At 41.2% G+C, this 17,496-nt stretch overlaps 1 protein-coding gene across 3 annotated transcripts in view; it reads right to left on the bottom strand.

Moving 5' to 3' along the window:
* DGCR2 (DiGeorge syndrome critical region gene 2) overlaps positions 1 to 17,496 on the bottom strand; it is a 47,534-nt gene that overhangs the window by 5,362 nt on the left and 24,676 nt on the right. The window contains exons 3-9 of one of the 3 annotated variants that reach the window (XM_051785421.1): positions 12,660 to 12,736; positions 10,848 to 11,065; positions 9,832 to 9,908; positions 7,755 to 7,931; positions 6,204 to 6,407; positions 1,128 to 1,280; positions 438 to 674 (exon numbers count right to left, since the gene is read on the bottom strand). In XM_051785421.1, coding sequence (XP_051641381.1) covers positions 438 to 674; positions 1,128 to 1,280; positions 6,204 to 6,407; positions 7,755 to 7,931; positions 9,832 to 9,908; positions 10,848 to 11,065; positions 12,660 to 12,736 — 1,143 coding nt within the window. The remainder of the gene's footprint in view (positions 1 to 437; positions 675 to 1,127; positions 1,281 to 6,203; positions 6,408 to 7,754; positions 7,932 to 9,831; positions 9,909 to 10,847; positions 11,066 to 12,659; positions 12,737 to 17,496) is intronic. The other 2 variants (XM_051785422.1, XM_051785423.1) reach the window with 2 other exon arrangements.

Below are 17,496 nucleotides of genomic sequence, written 5' to 3' on the forward strand. Positions count from 1 at the left end.
CGTGGGTGGGGGAAGCAGGGAGGAGAGAAGACACTGGATATATTTTGTTCAAAATCTCTTGTACTTGACATTTGTTCTAGTTCTTAATACCAATCTCTAAAGACCCATCTTCAAAAGGCCACAAATTGTAACAGCATAGTGGAAAAAAGAAAGCTAACCAGGTTACCCATCCAAGGTAAGGCTTGAAAATGGGTAAGGTCTAAGAGGTAAACTGCTTGCAGATTGGATTCCACTTCTAATTTAGGTGATCCAAAGAACCTTTGTGAAAGGTTAATGATACATTTTAACAAGACTTTTCCATCACAAAAATTGGAGATTTTATTTAAAGTGTATTTTCCCATCACAATTGCTGAAACACATGATCATAGCTTAAAAAATAAAAATCTATCCTCTAGCCAAAATTAACAAGTGGAAGGAAAGAGAAAACAATTGCGTACCTGGAGTGGAACAAAGGATGCTGTCTGGATTGACAGAAGCCTCATAAGGAGGAGGTGGGTCATCTGGGTGTTGAATATCTGGATACTTGTAAGCAGTGTAGGGTGGAGGTGGGTCGTGGAAATGAAATGCTCCACCTTCCCCATCATCTGAAAGATGCAGTGGAGTAAGGCCAGTTCCAAAACCATCGGGACCATAATCGAAGCCAGGCATCCTGCGGCCCAGGTTAAAATGGTGCACTATTTCAAGAGAAGAAAAAGGAGTCAGTGACTTTATCTCGTGCTTTCTTCTTCAGTTTAAGTCAGATCTCAACACCTTTTTCCACTTTTCACACCCAAGGAACTCATGTCTCCCGAAGACCTAAAAAAGTCTACATAACCCATACAAGTCAACTTGCTGCAGTTAACAACCATACCCAGGCCCACCTGCTCCCAGTCTGTTTGTCCTGCATTACATCTAAATTTGACTCTAACCTCTTCAAACTATGGACACCACTCACAGAGAAGATATTTCAGACTTGGACTGCCTACAAATAAAAAAAAATATCTTTCCATTATCCACTAAAAAAGTTCAAGTTTGGAGACCCTACCAAGACACGCACCCAGGCGCAGTCAAGCAAGACCAGGACATTTCTCACCTTTATGTACATCACCCTGTCAATAATGAGCACGAGGCACAAGGCTGGTACTCACAGTTTGCTCCAATCAAGGACTCTATGCGCTCTCTCCGCCTCTGGCGCAGCCGGTGGACCATGAAAAGCAGCAGAGAGAGGATGAGGAAGGAGGAGATGCAGCTCACGATCAGACGCATTCCCCCGGCCATGGAGTCAAACAAGCTGTTGCCATCTGTTACATAAAACATATGAAAGCAGCCTGTTATTTTTGTTCAAGACTCATCTTCCTTGATGATCTTCTGTCAGTAGTGGAGAGATAAATGCAGAGTGGGGATTCATTAGCCTGGTTTAACACTTTTCTGTATTTCAGATATATAAGAAAATCATGAATCATCATGTGATTTATCTTTTTACTGCAAGAAGATCTGAAAGTTTCTAAGAATATCTTCCTCAGCAAAAGGGACAGAATGGTGAAGGTTTCAGGTCTCTGAAAACAGGAAAAAGAAGAGGTTAATGGCATTTTGCACATCCATTTGTTTCCCTGGCATGGTTGATGAAGTTACACTGAAGAGGAAAGCAAGCCTGAAAGCTTTGGGAAAGGCCTGAGAACTGGCATATTGGCACACTACATGACTTCTGGACTTGTTAACTTTCACATTTCCAACAACAAAATCTCTAAACATTGTCATTATCACCAAGATGTGCCCACCTAAATTCTATGTGTCACTGGTACATTCTTTAGCATCACTAAGGGATAGAAACTAAAAATACCTTCAAAAAGTGAATCAATGTGATAATCATCTTTCAGAAACTGAAGAGATGAGGGTGAAAGAGAATTAAACCTTTTCCTGGAGTCATACTGAAAGCAAGTGGAAAACAAGAAACAGACCCAGCAGCTTAGAACTTGGAGAGCTCTATCCCACTGCTAAGCAGATTCACACTTGGAAGGATGTTGTGAGCAAATTACCACTGTTCTCCCAGTACCAGGCATGAGAGGAATTAATTTTTCATAGTTCAACTAATTACACTTAAGCAGCACATGCACACACAGACACTGTACACAAAGAAGAATGACCTAAAGGTGATGATCGTGCTGTGTTCTTTGCACCAACTTATCATTAAAGGGTTCTGAATGAGAAATGCATCCTGGTTTGGTGTGGGTAAGAAACAGATGAGGTGGCTGCACAACCTGGTCACCTCCTGCTGCAGGACACAAGCACTGCAGGTATGACCCCTCTTCCCAGCCAATGCACTGCCACCCCACTTCCCAGAGGAACCAGCCAGATCTGCACCACCTCTCCTTGCCTGCACCCACTCCAGCTGCAAGAGCTCCCTCCATACTTCTCCTTTCACTAAGAGCAAGTAAGTTTTATCAAGATTTCTTAAAAAAGAATGCTAAAAGCCTCACAGCAGTTCTAAGTGCTGGTGTGCTAGTAACAGAAAAATCCACCTAATGTACCACAGATACAGTACAAGGCTACCAGGCTGCTATTTATTATGTCATACATTCCTGGCAACAAGAAATTAATTTAATAGTGCACTACAGATAGAATTTGAACATTGCACCCTCTCAAATCCAGCTGTGCAGTACAAAAGCCTGTGTGCTGTCAAACCTTTCAGCAACTATGGCTGTCAGAGCTTCAGCCAAGGCAGTCACACACCTACCAACCAAGACACCCTCCTGAACACCAGACCTGCCCTTGTTCCTCCTCCATCTTATGGCAATGCCAGCTCTGTGATACTCATAAATTATTTAAGGCTGTTAATAGCACTAAAGTGACTTCAGTAAGAAGTCACCTTACACTCATAGGTGTAGAGGCCCAGAGAAGCTGGCTTTGGTCACAGGATGGACTGTAGTGGTGCATCCCCCACTCCCAGGCCACACTGTGATCTGAGAAATGCTCATTAGGCCTCAGCCTTGACGAACTGCACTTAGACTAAGCCACTCTTGAGCTTATCAGAAACACTGTCTGCTCCCAGGAACTAACAGGTGTCTAATGAACACCCCTTTTTAAGAACAGGCTCAGAAACTTGTTTTTCTTGCCAGAACAACAACCCAAATGGAATAATATTTTTGTTACTGAACCTTCAAAGAAAGTTACCAACTCAGACTGTGGTCAGGATGGAAAATTACTGACTAAGGCCCACTCTCTAAAGACCCTATAAACAGCAGCCCAAGATGAAATCCTTTTGAGCTCTTGATTCCCAGATGATAAGGGGCTAATGTGTATGTCTCAAACACTGATAACTGGATGGTTGTGGAGCCAACCAAGGACTGTTAGTGATAATAGACAGGAATTGCTGGTAATAACCAAGGACTATTGGTATTAACATGCTGTGAGAAAGAACAAGATTTGGCTGGAGAAGGGGGGAAGGTGGAAATAGGGCAGCACTTCTCTGAGAGGAAGAGTCACAACACAGGACAGTGCTGGATTGATGCTGAAACCAGTACCAACATCCCCTTAGCTGTATCAACGCTGGAACCAGGACTGGTGATCTTTCTCTTTCCTTTCTTTAGTTTCTCTTTTTTCTTTTTCCTCTCTCTTTTCCTTTCTTTCTTTAATTCATTTCTCCCTCTTTAATTCCTCACTTCCCTTTCACCCTACCCCTTTATCCAAAACCCCCTGCTGGGTGTTTATATAGTAGGACAGGGACTAACATACCAATTTCCCTGCCAAGTGTGTAATTTACTAATAAAACTTTCTGATTGTTTGTGGACACTCTGACTTCTGTCATTCCTTTGGACCAAAGACCACTACAAATCTTAGGTGCTTCCCTCCCCTCAGGGGTGGGTTGTCACATTTAGGCAAGCCTGACTTCTATATTTCTTTAGACCTGACTTCTATATGTCTTTAGACCAGCTACAACTGCAATTCTTGGACCTTCTGGGGCATTGTGGGCCTCCATCACACTGCTTCTAACGTTCAACAACAACAAAAAGACAAAGACCCACCTTGTACCAACAAGATCTGTATCATCACAGAGATTTCCAACCCAAAAACATACAAATAGATTATTTCAGAAAAGCTGTTTCTACACTCAGTACAGTATTAGTACTCTCTAACTGCACCAGTTTAGTCACTAGAATAGGTTCTGCACACCAGTTCTTTCCAAGTATTTTACCTCTTCTATTACCTTTTCACAAATAGGACTTGTAGGTCTGTCTAAACAAGAGCCACAAAAGAAAAGTTATTTTCTACCACATCCATGGAGCAGCAATAGACAGACTATCTCAGTTCCAGCATTAGTATATGAAAGATATTCCTCTGCTTTTTATCTTCCACTAAATGAGGAGAAGCATCTTTCAGGAGAGTACAGCTGCGATTGCTTGGCTTACTCCTACCACTGAGAAACCCCCCTACTACCAAGTCCTTGAGTAATATTCGTTATCCACTTGTACTCATTGCTCACCCACTCACACTGCGAGAGCTGATTACCTGCCAACCCAACAGCAGGATTTATTTCCCCCAGTTTCTCGTTGGGTGATTAATTTACTTACTGTTGAACAGTAAACTGTTTTCTTTCCTTTGCAACAGAGCTCAGGGAAGATATATGAAAGAACTGGACAGAGGTAAATACATTCTGATTAAAGAAAGTAATTCATTAATTTTCGTCACCTGGAATAGTCATTTATAAACATCCAGAAGGAAAACTGAAATGTTTCCTTTAAAAATTTCAGTGTTTATCACTAGCTGAAGTAACTTCATTATGAAGGAAGCTGGAGGACTGCTTGATAATTCTTCTCTCAAAAAAACCACCAGAACACTTCAAGCAAGAGTATAATGAAACAGTCTCATTTAGCATCAGTACAGAAGGAAGAGCTTAAGGATGAGAAAGGATGTGGTAAAATACACTCTTCAAATCAGTATTCATCAATAGTTAAGACCCACAGGAATAAGTAAGGATTAAAGAACACGGCACGAGGTTATCCCAGGTCATCTTATCCTGTGTGCTGGATGATGCTTTGCTGACACTGTTCCTGAAGATAAAAAAAGTGAAGCCTAAGTCTTAGCTCAGCTGATAAGAGTGGGAGGAAGACTCCTGCTTTTCCCCCCACTCTTTCACCGACCGACCTGCAACACAAGCTATGAACATCTGCTGAGCTTAACCCTCAGAACAAACGTAAATGACACAAGGAGGAGCCAGTGGCCTTTAATGATTAACTGCTCTAGTTAAGACCAATAAGAAAGACTGCAAATGTGGAAGTCAATAAGCAAATCTGGAATTTGTAACAGATTGAAACAGAAGCCCCTGATGGGAACAGCTGACCTTGTGTTTTCCACAGGAATTCAGAACAATAGTTTCTTAGCACACTCAGATAAGATTAGATTCTTTTAAAATACCAAAAAATAACGGTATCACAGAATGGTTGAAGTTGAAAGGAACATCCTGAGATCACCTAGCCCAACCCCTGCTCAAGCAGCATCAGCTAGAGCAGGTTGCCCAGGACAGAGTTCAGTCAGGCACTGAATATCCCACAGATGGAGATTCCACAAGCAATCTGCTCCAGTATTTGACCACCCCCACAGCAAATTCCATGTAAGCCATGTTTCTTTTTTCAAGTCTCTTTACAGAAAAATAAGCCCCCAAAATCCACACCACTAAAGGGTGACTGACAAACAATTCTAAGGCAACTGAAGACTTAACAGATCCAAAACAAGAAGCTGCACTGATATGCCAAATCCAATAAGCAGAGTTGTATGTCCTGATGATTGTTGAAACTTACACAGTTTAAAAACTCTGCTTCCCCCATGATCCCTGCATGCAAACTTCCACTCACATAAGTGCTCACAATCAGAAAAAGATGCTTAATTAGTGCTCAAGAGAAAAGTGCTTCCTTTTCACAACAACTAAACATGACAAAGGAATTGTGCAAGATGCTTTACTAATAACCCACAGTACTATCAATCTCCATCTGAAAATAAGCTCCTGTTTCTCCTTTCTAAGCAGCATCAAGGATAACAAATTTTTACCAGCCACAGTCTGAAGCGTTTCCCTTCCTATGATTTGAGATCTTCCCCCACAGGGCAGCTGTACCCAACAATATCAAGGCACTGCAAGGATGCATCATTTCAAACAAAGTTACACCCAAACATAACCAAGTGGAGCACTCAACTGTTTTTTTCTTGACAACACTGCAGCAGTCAACTCTTACCTGGGTCTAGGCAGGTGAACTTGCAGCACTCCTTCGGGTCCTTGCGGTACTGCTGACACCCCTGGGGCCGCTCACACAAAGCGGCCACGCACATCTCAGGCTCACCGTTGTGACACGTGCAGCTCAAACAGGGATCGTTCCCTTTTGGGGTGAAATAGTATCCTTCATCGACAATGTTGTCTTTGATATCAACACAAGTCTGGCCTGCAACAGAAAGGCACATGGGCGTCGATGGAATCCAGTTTATTCTGTTGCATTAAGTGACTTGTAAGCATAAGCAGACCACCAGTTAAAATCCATGCCTTCACCTTACAGCAACTTTGAAAAGGGATCTCCAAGGAGCGGGGAGGATAATGGATAGTCTGGAGGCACACAGGGATGATTTACTGCTCAAAATTGACAAGCTGAGTTTCAAGTATTTAATGGAACTGACACACTTTCAGGCATCCTCTCCAAGACAAAGGAAAGTAAGTGGTCTGAGAAGTTTAACCTTCGCTGCCAAAGCCTTCTGCAGCTCCCTTCCTCTCTCCTGGTACTTAGGAAAAGATGGATCTTCTCTGGACCAAACGTGAAGGACACTTAAAACAGGCCAGGCCTAAAGAAGGAAGCCAGGCAGTAGTACTACCCCTGTCCTAGTGGCATCTTGATCCCTGCCCAGCTGCCTTCTGCCCACTGTCCTAAAGGCAGGTACCAAAACCAGAGCGAGGGAACAAACACAGTACTGGCACATGTCAGCTGGAGCAGCTGCTCAGGGAGGACGGCCTGTCCCCTCCACCCTATGCACAGGTCAGCTGGGAAGTTCAGGCTGGAAGGGACCTGAGGAGGCCTCCAGTTCAATTTCCTGATCAAAGCAGGGTCAGCTATGACATCCCAATGGGTTTTATCTAATCTGGTCATAAAAACCTCTGAAGACAGAGGCTGCACAACCACCCCAGGAGTCAGCTGCACTCCTGACGACCCTCACAATTAAACAGCTTCTCTCCTTCTTGCAATGAGGCACCATCTAGATCAGGTACTGTTTAAGACTACCTGATAATCCTGTCAATACTTCTGTTGGAATCGAGGCTTTTGGAGTACAGAAATTCAATATAAAGTGAAAAAAAAATGGCTTTTCTTCTTTAAGTCAGTAAACTCCATTTGTCTTTTCTCCTCTAGTTCCACTAACTGTCTGGAAAGAATTCAAGAGAATCTTCTATATTCAAAATAAACCAGAAACAAGTGTTTCCTCATTGTAATGTGAAATTAATAATTTAAGGGTGATGCTTACTAATAAGGTGCTTTTTAAAAATTTTTCCCCCCCCAAGTATACTTTATTTTAGGGCTGATACTGCAGCTTAACAATTTTTTAGTGAAACTCTGTACTGTGTGACAGCCACACATGACAATGCCCTTATTTATTAAAACCAAGTAGAAATGTAATTCCACCCTTTCGTTTGTTTTTTTTAATTCACTGGGCAAAGGTCGGAAAGGATAATGAAAAAATTTCCACGTGTTTGTTACATGCATATTTACACACACAACACAGTTGATACTGAACCAAAACCAACTTACTCCTTTTGCAGAGGAATGAAGATTTCTCATAGCAGTTTTTAGCATGCCAGCTGTGCAAACCGCGGTGCCGGAAGGTAGGATAATGGAAACACTGAAGCTGGGCACAAAGAACGTTCTCCTTTTCAGGCATAGCCGTATCAGAGCTGGGGTCAGGGGGTAAAAACACTTCTGAAGAGCCTGCAAAAAGATACACTGGCATAAGCAGCCTGTGGGTATACAAAGCTTCAGAAAGGCTCTGTAATGTCACTCATTCCATGCACACCACGGCTGCTGCCCTCCAGCTCCAGCTTCCATTAGCAACACTGCTCCAGGGAAGGCAAACAGCTGGGGGGAAAGGGGTGACTCACAGAGAAAAGAGGCTGCTGTTTTCAAAGGACTGGGTAATTCTGTCACTCTGAACCAGGAGAAGTGATATTCTGGTATCTTCACAAGTGCTGCTTTCCAGAGTCCCACGGGGTTTGCCTGACAACAGTTACGCATCTTCAAACCACGCTGAGTTTGGCCACACTTGTTACAAGCGGAGCAAGAACCCACACACCAATCTTGTGCCTGGCACTCCAAGCACCCACTGGCTCTTCCAAAGATGCCTGTGCATCCACCTGTGCTCCCCCCATCTCCTGTTGCTCATTCCAAGTGCCCTAGCTGCACCTGGGGCATCCACTGTTTGCTCCTTCCAACTCACATTAGCAAACAGTATTGTGGTGGGTTCCAAACAGTGCAAAGGGTGTTGATTACTTTTTTACATGTTTCACACGTTCCAATAATAAATCAAAATTTTCAAGCTATAGAACCCTAAATCACTTTTCAAACAGGTATCAGGAATTCAGAGTCTGCTTCAATATAAGTCAATGAAGCCTAAGAAAAGGTTTTCAGAAACTACAGGATGTTATTATGTACTACTAAGTACTTTATTTCATTGAGGCATCTCCGTAATAAATACAACACCTGAATATATGGTACTGAGAAAGCTTAAATTTATATAATGCATCAAATTAAATAAAACTTACAATAAAGTTATCATGATTTTTCTGTAATTTGTGCCCCTCTGGTTGTTAACACTGTCAGCAGATGGCAGTGCAGTCAGCTTTCCAAAGAGCAAAGAAAGGTCCTTTTAAGGAGAATGTTTGTATTCATGTCAAAGGAAGTATTTTTCAAGACCCAACTGTTTAGCAAAATTCTGTTCATAATTATTACCTGTACCTAAGGGACAGCTTCCCTTCCACATTTTCCATGGATACCAACAATTGTGTATAAGAAAAAAAACCTATTTAGCTTGGTTTTCAAATGCTACACCGGACTTCACAGTGCTGGTGCTTAAAAGAAACCTCACCTTTGCTTTAAATTTTCCATTATCTAAACCAGTACAGCAATTAGACATGCAACTGTACACTTAAGAGTTCATATAATGACTTTAAGATTAACTAATCCCTCAACTGAATTAGTTAAAAATAAAAGGTGTAGAAACATTGCCTTGTCAGCAGAGGGAGCTGCTTGTTTTGCAATTGAAAGAGTTCAGCCAGCAAAGCCCAACAGATTAACGTTGAGTTTTTCGTGTAAACTGGGATACATTTTTGGAATTATGCAAATTTTGATTCGGTTTAATTAAACTACCTGAAGTACTTTAAAAGAAAAAAATAAGAGTAATTCTGAAAAATCTAGTGGGGTTTTTTTTAAGTATATAAAATTCTTTCAATTTTTAAAGAGCTAACTCCCCAAACATGCTACACTAGTCTGTGCAAATACTAGAATCAGGAGTTCATCTAGATATTCACAAAGAACAAGAAACTACCGTAGTTTCCTTTTTCTCATTTTAATCAATATGAAACACAGATAAAGTGAAACAACATGTTCTTTGCACAAGACATCAATGTGAAAAACCATGAAACTTCCTCACCTTTAAAATAAGACATGCATGGGGTATTAAACTCTTTCATTTCCACATTGTAAAGCCAAGCAGTTCCCCTGCAATATTCAACACTATCACTAAAAGAAGTTATGTTGTTCTTGCAAATTATATTCAGGCTTTAAAGACAGTTTCCATGGGCCACTGAACTAAGCAGTAATTTGAGAGGCCTACCTTTATAAGCTACTTCCCAGTGACCTTCCAGGGAGTGACTTCGATTGGTGATCACATACTGATATCCGACCCAGAACCTACCAAAAAATTAAGTTACATTCTAAGGATAAAGGGCAAAAACATACTAACAAATGAAATCCCACAGAACCTTACAATGCCTTTATATATACAAGTTAATTTTCATAACATTCTGATGGCTTTTTTCCTTATCATTTCAGCCCATATGTTGGCAATGTAGAGAGACTACACTTGAGGAATAGAGGAAAATACTTGATAAAATACTTGATAGTTTTCTATGTTTACAAATTATAACTGACTGTGTCTTTTATTTCTACTCACAATAAGCACCTTATTCTGTTGTTATGGCAGCACTTCAGTATCAAAAACTCAAAAATCATACAACAGCATCCAGAAGTCAAGTATTTCTAAATATATGCAACTTATGTCAGACTGTTCTGGATCAAACCATCTAACGAGACAGAGATACATCGTTACTGAGCCACTCCTGGTGATCTGTCATAGCAGCCCATGAGTCTGAGAAAAAACCCACAGGCAGAAAAAAAAAAGAAATGTTTGTTGTGAACGAATAGAATGAAATATCTAAAGCCACCAGAACACAGTTGCTGCAACTCAAAATGGCTTTTTTAATTCATTCCTATCTCAAAGTTGCAAGTTTTTTTAGAGCCACAGGTTGGAAATCAAATCCTGATGAAAAATTAAAATAATTATTTCTGGACAAGGTAGTGCAGCAGTAAGTCACTGTGAAATCCACCATAACTGTACATTGCTGAGACAACCTGAAGATAAAAAGACTCTGCTGAATTTAATTACCTGTTAATGTTAATTAAAACATAAAACACAGATGGCCACTGCCAAACAGCATGTTCGTGGTGGTTTATTCACCTGATGTCAGTTTTACAATTAGATTTGTGACACAAACTGAACGACCCGTATTTGTATCACACAGAAACCATTCTTGTGTAAAACAAGATCTTCATCTGTTCCTTCCCACTCACCGATGCTGGTCCTGCCTTAAAAACGTCATCTCTTCCAAGTCCCACTCGTGAGCCAGGATGAACCTCAGCTCCTGGTCTGCAGTGAAGGTGGCGAGGGACCCGTTCACCCGCTGACATGTCTGCACGGCGTCCCAGTAGTTCTCCTCATTTAAATACACCCTGTAACAGCTGGCTGTGCCCTCATAGTGGTGCCATCCTGTTGGGCACTTTCCTAGGAAACATGAAGAATAGAAGGGAAACCATTCCCCCCAAATTAGGATCTTTAGGATAATGCATCCTGATCAGTTTATGACAATGCAATGAATAACCACTTGCACGTGTACACACAATATACTGTGTACACTTCACCTCTGCAGGAGGAGGTGCATACATTACAGATCACTGAAGGTTTACTTTACTACAGTTTCTGATAAATGTTGATTTTTCTTTAGCTGTTTTTTAAAAGATGCAACTCCTAGTAAAGTTTCATCACACTGTGAAAGGCTTTAAAGTTTTTAATTAAGACTGACAATCTACTGTGGAAGATATTCCCCTACATATCGTTATAAAAACAATCAACTCGATCGAGTGAAAAGCAGCAGCAAGAAGCAGGAAATAAAAACCAGAGGTGGTCAAATTAATGACTGTGTCTCTGTCAGATGCTTAGCAATACATTCAACTTGCTGTGAAGTTTTCAACCTACTCTTACAAACAGTCTCAGCAGTATTCACATAATCCTGCTCCCAGAGTCAATCACTGAAGATGATGGGGGTTCTGGGGAAATTCTTGGTTGCTTTGGAAAAACATCACTGTAAAGCAGATCTTTAGGAAGTAAGAAGGTGATGATGTGAACTGCTGTCTCGGCTTTCTCTCAATTAACTCAGCTGAGGGAACCTGAAACAAAAGCCTGGAGGCACTTCTGGATGAAACAGGCCCATGGGCTTTGGACTGACATTCATGGAGGTGATGGGTGACTAATAGAGAGAATCACAGAGACAGGTGGATGAAATTTAAAAATATGATTTTAGCACCTGCACCTGAAGTATTAATTTTGCACACATAAGAAAGAAACTTCATATTCAGAAACTGGTTTATGTTCATTCCATGCAAGTCACAGTTCTGTTCTCAAGCCTCTTTATTCCCTTCAGAAACAGTGATCTTTACCATCAAATAATTATATACAAACTTAGGTTTGAAGCCCATTAATTAAATACCTTTCCTCATTCTCCATTTATATAGGATCTTTTAAGATCTACTAAGGATCTACTATAGGATCTTTTAAGATCTACATCACTAAGGAGGGGCAGAATACAGTACCAATCAGACTGCAGAGCACATTAGAAATTGCCATATTGATTTCTAAATTGCTTTATTGTCCTCCATAAATTTCAATAACATAATTTAGCTACCAGAATCCATGATAAATCAAAATACCAATCACTTGTCTTTTTCAGAAGATCACCAGAGTTCAAATAATCATTCCCATGTTCCCTATGTTCCCATGTCTTTCCCCCATGTTCTCTTCCTAACCTGTCCCATCCCAGTCTCCAAGGTTAATCAGTGCAGCGTCTCATTCCCAAATCATTGCATGATCCCTGGAGCAAAGAGGGAACCAAGCTAAGAGGCAAAAGGCTGGGGAGACTCAGATGTTTTGGGCCTGGAGAGATGGGAAGGACACTTGCAGGACATTCATAATGCTTTAGGTAAGGCTGGGACTGGGATGCCGACAGCGGCACAAGCAGTGCTGCAGGTGAGAGGGCTGGATTTTAAAAATAGCCTAAATTTCTAAATTAATTAGCAGGAAGATGGCCCAGATTTCCCAGTCTGCAACTTACTGCTAAATCGGACAGGCTGTGCCACGTTGACACCTCCTCTCCCTCGGTTGTGCCTCGAGTCCACATTCTCCTTCCCTGTCAAGCATTGGGACCAGAAGGAACAGTCAGTACTGGGGAAAGATGCAAGCAAAGGCAGATTTCATTTTATTAAACTTTCTCTGAGTTTGAATTCAAGACATGTGGTACATGACACGCTCAGGTAAACAAAGATGGCACAGGACTTGATGCTCATCATTTCAACTGCTGCAGCAAATGCATCATCCCTGATGCATTTTATCTGTTCCTGCTAAAAGAACTGCCCACTCCCCAGCTGCTTCATTCCTCAGTTGTGTGTTCAAGGACACAAGACAACGTCTCCAATATATTTTCCAACACATTCTCTGAGATCTAGGACAGAATTAAAACCAGAAAAGGAAACCCATCTTCATCCAAAAGAACGAGGGGTTTTTTTCACTCTTAGGCTTCTAAAGGAAACATTAGCTCATTAATTCTGACACAAAACCACACACTCCCCCATCTCAGTGGCAGGTCTAACAGGTGTACATGACAATTGGGTTTCGTAACCGAGGAAGAACAAGGTGCAAGATGTTATTCAAGGAAAGGGGCTGGAGTGCTCCCTGTGTCTACCAGGAGTAAATAAAGAACACACAATTTATGTGGAGACAACGCAGGGTGGGCCACAGTCAGCAAAACTAGCAGGATCCTAAGCAGGAAGGCTGGCAGGGTGGTGGGGAGAAACCTTTGAGAAAGATGGAGATGAGCACCGAGAAAGATTAATCTGGAAACAAGGGATTAACCTTAAAACCTTAACCCAAGAATGTAAGCATTAGAAACACCTACTAGTATGCTACTACTACTAGACATTACTAAATTTAATAGAATTTAACCAGCAGAAAGAGATGTGCAGACATTCATTTCTATATAAAAAAATCAGCTTATTTTGCTTTAAAGCTGATTAGCTCTATTTAGCCTCGCTAAACCAAATAAACCAGTCATGATCCTAAATAAAGAGAAGCTACACAGTCATCTTCAACAGGTTTAACTACATCTGTTTGAAATATATATGAAATCACGTCATTAAAACTTTCTCTTTTCAGACTGTATTTAGAAAGCAAGAGGTTTGCAGCAATTTCACGACAATTTAAACCTCGAGTTGGAGGCTGTTCAGTGTGCTACCTGGGGGAAAGACCTCCACAAGACCCAACAGCAAACTGCACTCCCTAGAACAAATGTTAGCACTGATGAGCAAAAAAATCCCCAGCTGTAGCCCAGGAACAGCAGAGTCACTTTGCATTCATCTGGCTCTAGCATACTGAGTTTGCCCTGGGTTAATGGGATAAGCAAGGGATATTTAATTATCACGTTATCCCAGGAATTACATGTCTACAGAGATCACCCATTAAGAAACGGCCGTGCAAAATAGACTCGCACGGCCTTACAGGAATAAAGTAGTAATTCTACTGTTCAATATTAGAAGACACTATCTATCACAGGCAAGAAGTCAGTGCCACGAAATTCAGTCAGCACACATTTCAAAGGACACTAAATGGTAAAATAATTTGACGGTGAAGATTAACGATTTTTTTATTACTTTAAAGGCCAATCTATTTTCGGTTTTAGAATTTGTTTTTAATCCTAGTGGTTCAGCAGCAGTATTTACAATGTGATTTTCAGAGCAAAACTGAGACGCTAAAAAAGCAAATCTTCAGTTATGGCAACACTTTAAAAATAACGCCAGCTAATGCAGAATGCTTTATCAAATTGCACTGAGTTCAACACGGGAAGCTCTATTTTCCCATGGCATTAAATGGTAACAGCTAAACCCAAAGAACCAGTAAGAACCAAACACACGAAGAATTAGTTCCCTTTCAGAAGTGAGAGCAGATGCAGCACCATATGGCTGACCCTCCACAGCTAAACAGAACGCCCACGAGGACTTAACAATTTATCTCCCCCAGGAATAAAACAGAAGTTCAGAGGTTTTGACATGCAAGGTTAAGAAAGGGTTACTTGGGTTAAAGAAAGGGTTACTTGGGCTAACATCTTAAATTGACAGAATTTATGCCAGATGCTTTGAAAAATAGCTGCACAGATCCCACACGAAGCGAGTTCAATCAGTCTGCACCCAGGAAGCAGGACTCTCATTCCTTCCCCAGCATCCGCCCGTGTCAGCAGACTCGCTGCTGAAACCAGGACTCAAGTGGCAGAAAGCAGCCACCACAAGTCACTTCCAAAGCCCAGCGCTGTCAGCTGCTTAATAAACTGCTGCTCTTCAAATATTAAATTGCTTCTATTTGACCTGAATTTCTGTCTCCAACAAAAGCAATGATGACAACTTTTTCCAGGGCACTAAAGAGATGCTAACAAGCCCCTAAGTCACTTGACTGCGGTGAAAAGCTGTAGCAGATTCTGGTGGCAAAGGTGTAATTGGACTGGTTTGCTACTGTACTTTCACAATACTCTGAGGAAGAATTTTCCACGTACTTTGCTGTTCCTGCTTCTTTTATACGAATACTTTTATCTTTACAAATACTTTCATCTTTAAAAATAAATTAAGAGTGCCATGGACTAAGCTTTAAGATAACAACCTGAGTCAGAAGATCACAACCTAACCATGTCTGAGTGTTTCAGAAAGGAAAAGCCATAATTTTTAGTACTTATTTGCATACTTAATACACTGAAAGCTATCAGATTTTGGAAGATCAGTTATTTTCCAAGATATTTATTCTTTTAGATACTACAACTACAAGCAATAACAGGAACAGTAGTATTTTTACTAGCCAAGACAGAGGGAGAGAGATCCATTTCCTTTGACTTCATAAAATTACTCCAGAAATGTAATTTACTTGCTACTTGGTGAGGAAAAGGAAAAAATAGTTTCAAAGAAAAATTCATGGGGTGCTATTTTTTTCTCCCCTCAAATACTATAGCATGGTGGACGTGAGCATCTTCCAATCTGTTTCCCAGTGGATTAAGTCATGATTAGTATTCACTGAGCTCCTTCCAATTTACAGTTACTGTCTCATTCACTCTAGCACAATTATAGTCTAAGTATAGGGCCATACATCAAGAAAGTTGCCCAGCAGTGCTGATTCTGTGGCTATTTTCAGTTGCTTAAAACTTGAAGCTACCAATTCAGAATAGAAGTTTGCCATGCTGATGGCTCCTACTACCTTTTATATTGATAAACCTCTTCAGATATGAAGCAAAGCAGTGCAACAATCGTTCAGGACAAAAATTAAGATATTGGAAATTTTGCTTACTTTTCTAACTACCTTTTAGATAAATATGTGGTGTCAGGGCCCTGATAAAGTCCTAGAAAAAGCTCTGTGCCATGCATACAAGTTTTGCTATTTCTCTTGGGGACATGGTAAAAAAAGAAGGGACAAATGCAGCCAAGTTTCAGTCTGAAAGAACTATGAGTTTGCCCAGCAGAGGCTGGAAGGAATTCAGTTACATTGCCCACACTCTTCCACGTACATCCACGGAGATTACTCTGCAGAATTTATCCACAGGATCTCAGTAACACTTGCTTTGCACATCGTGTCTCATTAGGGGATGCCAAGCACACAAGCACAGCAGAAAGCTCTTTCTTCTTCCCCCTCAGTGTGTCCATCAGTTGGATCAAGTAAAAGGAAGCAAAAAGCCAAGCAGTGCAAATGGCATGAGAGCTGAGACAACACAAAAGTGAGACTTGGCACCAGTTGAGACAGGGACAGGCAGAACGTCCGTGTGCTGAGCAGCTCTGCATGGGGGGACAAACGTGACACCAAATGTGTTCAGAGGAGCAAGAAGAGAAACTGCAATCTGCCACACACCCCAAAGTCTGCTGTGCACCACAGAAAGGGCAGGCAGAGAGGACACTGCCTGTAACACAGAGGTCCTGTACAGTCAGGACTCATAAAGGGGGTGAATATTGGATTTTGGGGAGTTGAACCAGGTTCCAGACTTTCTGTGTTTGGCTCAAGCCAAACCCTTTACAAGGATGGATGTGCTATGTCAAATTGTCTCAAAATGAAACTGTTTGTGAAGCAACCGGGTCTTGTTAATATATTATTAGTTCCAAGATTTGAATTGCTCCTGTTTAAACACACTGATTCTCAAAATTTACATCAAAAGCTGCCTTGTCCCCTCAAGCTTCAAATTTACTGTCCAGCATACAACCCACTAAAAGCTTGGAAAGCTTCTAATTCCATTTGGAAATTTGAGAGGTGAGAGAACTTCAAGATTAAGTCCAGTTTTGTGCCTCAATATTTCAAAATGCAGTTTAGAACTTCCCAGAGAGGAGTGACTTCTCAGATCAGGCAGCTCCCCACCATGTGCTATCAATTGTATTATGCCAGGACATCAATGCCAACAAAGAACAGCATCCTGCTGTGATGAGCACTATTCAATGCAATAGGCTGACAGGAAAGAGCTTATAATTTAAACACAGGAGGTAAGGTAAAGAAATAGTTCAGCAAGGGCTCAGAAAAAGTGTGGAAATGCTCAGAGGTTTTTATCATTATTACCTAGCTTTAAAAAAGGACATGTACTAAAAAGCACACAAATGTCAACAGTCACTTCAACCAAACACAATATCCTTGGTGAAATAAAACAAAGAGCTGGTTTTGATCACTTCACTCGGGGGGGGAACAACCCCTAGGAATTCAGCTCACTGAAACCTTCCAGTGTTCTTGTTTCTGACCAAGCAGGTCTAGAGAATAGTACTGAGAAATACTTTTTAAAGGAAGAATGTGACACTGGGCAAGGGTGTGCACTACAGGATGAGTTGAAGGTTTTCAAGCTCAGATGCTGAGGGAAGCCCGAAGATATCTGACAGCACAATCTGATCA

This window comes from Manacus candei, unplaced genomic scaffold (assembly GCF_025592945.1).
Source record: "Manacus candei isolate 608988 ecotype Guabito, Panama unplaced genomic scaffold, ASM2559294v1 h1tg000020l, whole genome shotgun sequence".
In the NCBI taxonomy this organism is placed as follows: Eukaryota; Metazoa; Chordata; class Aves; order Passeriformes; family Pipridae; genus Manacus; species Manacus candei.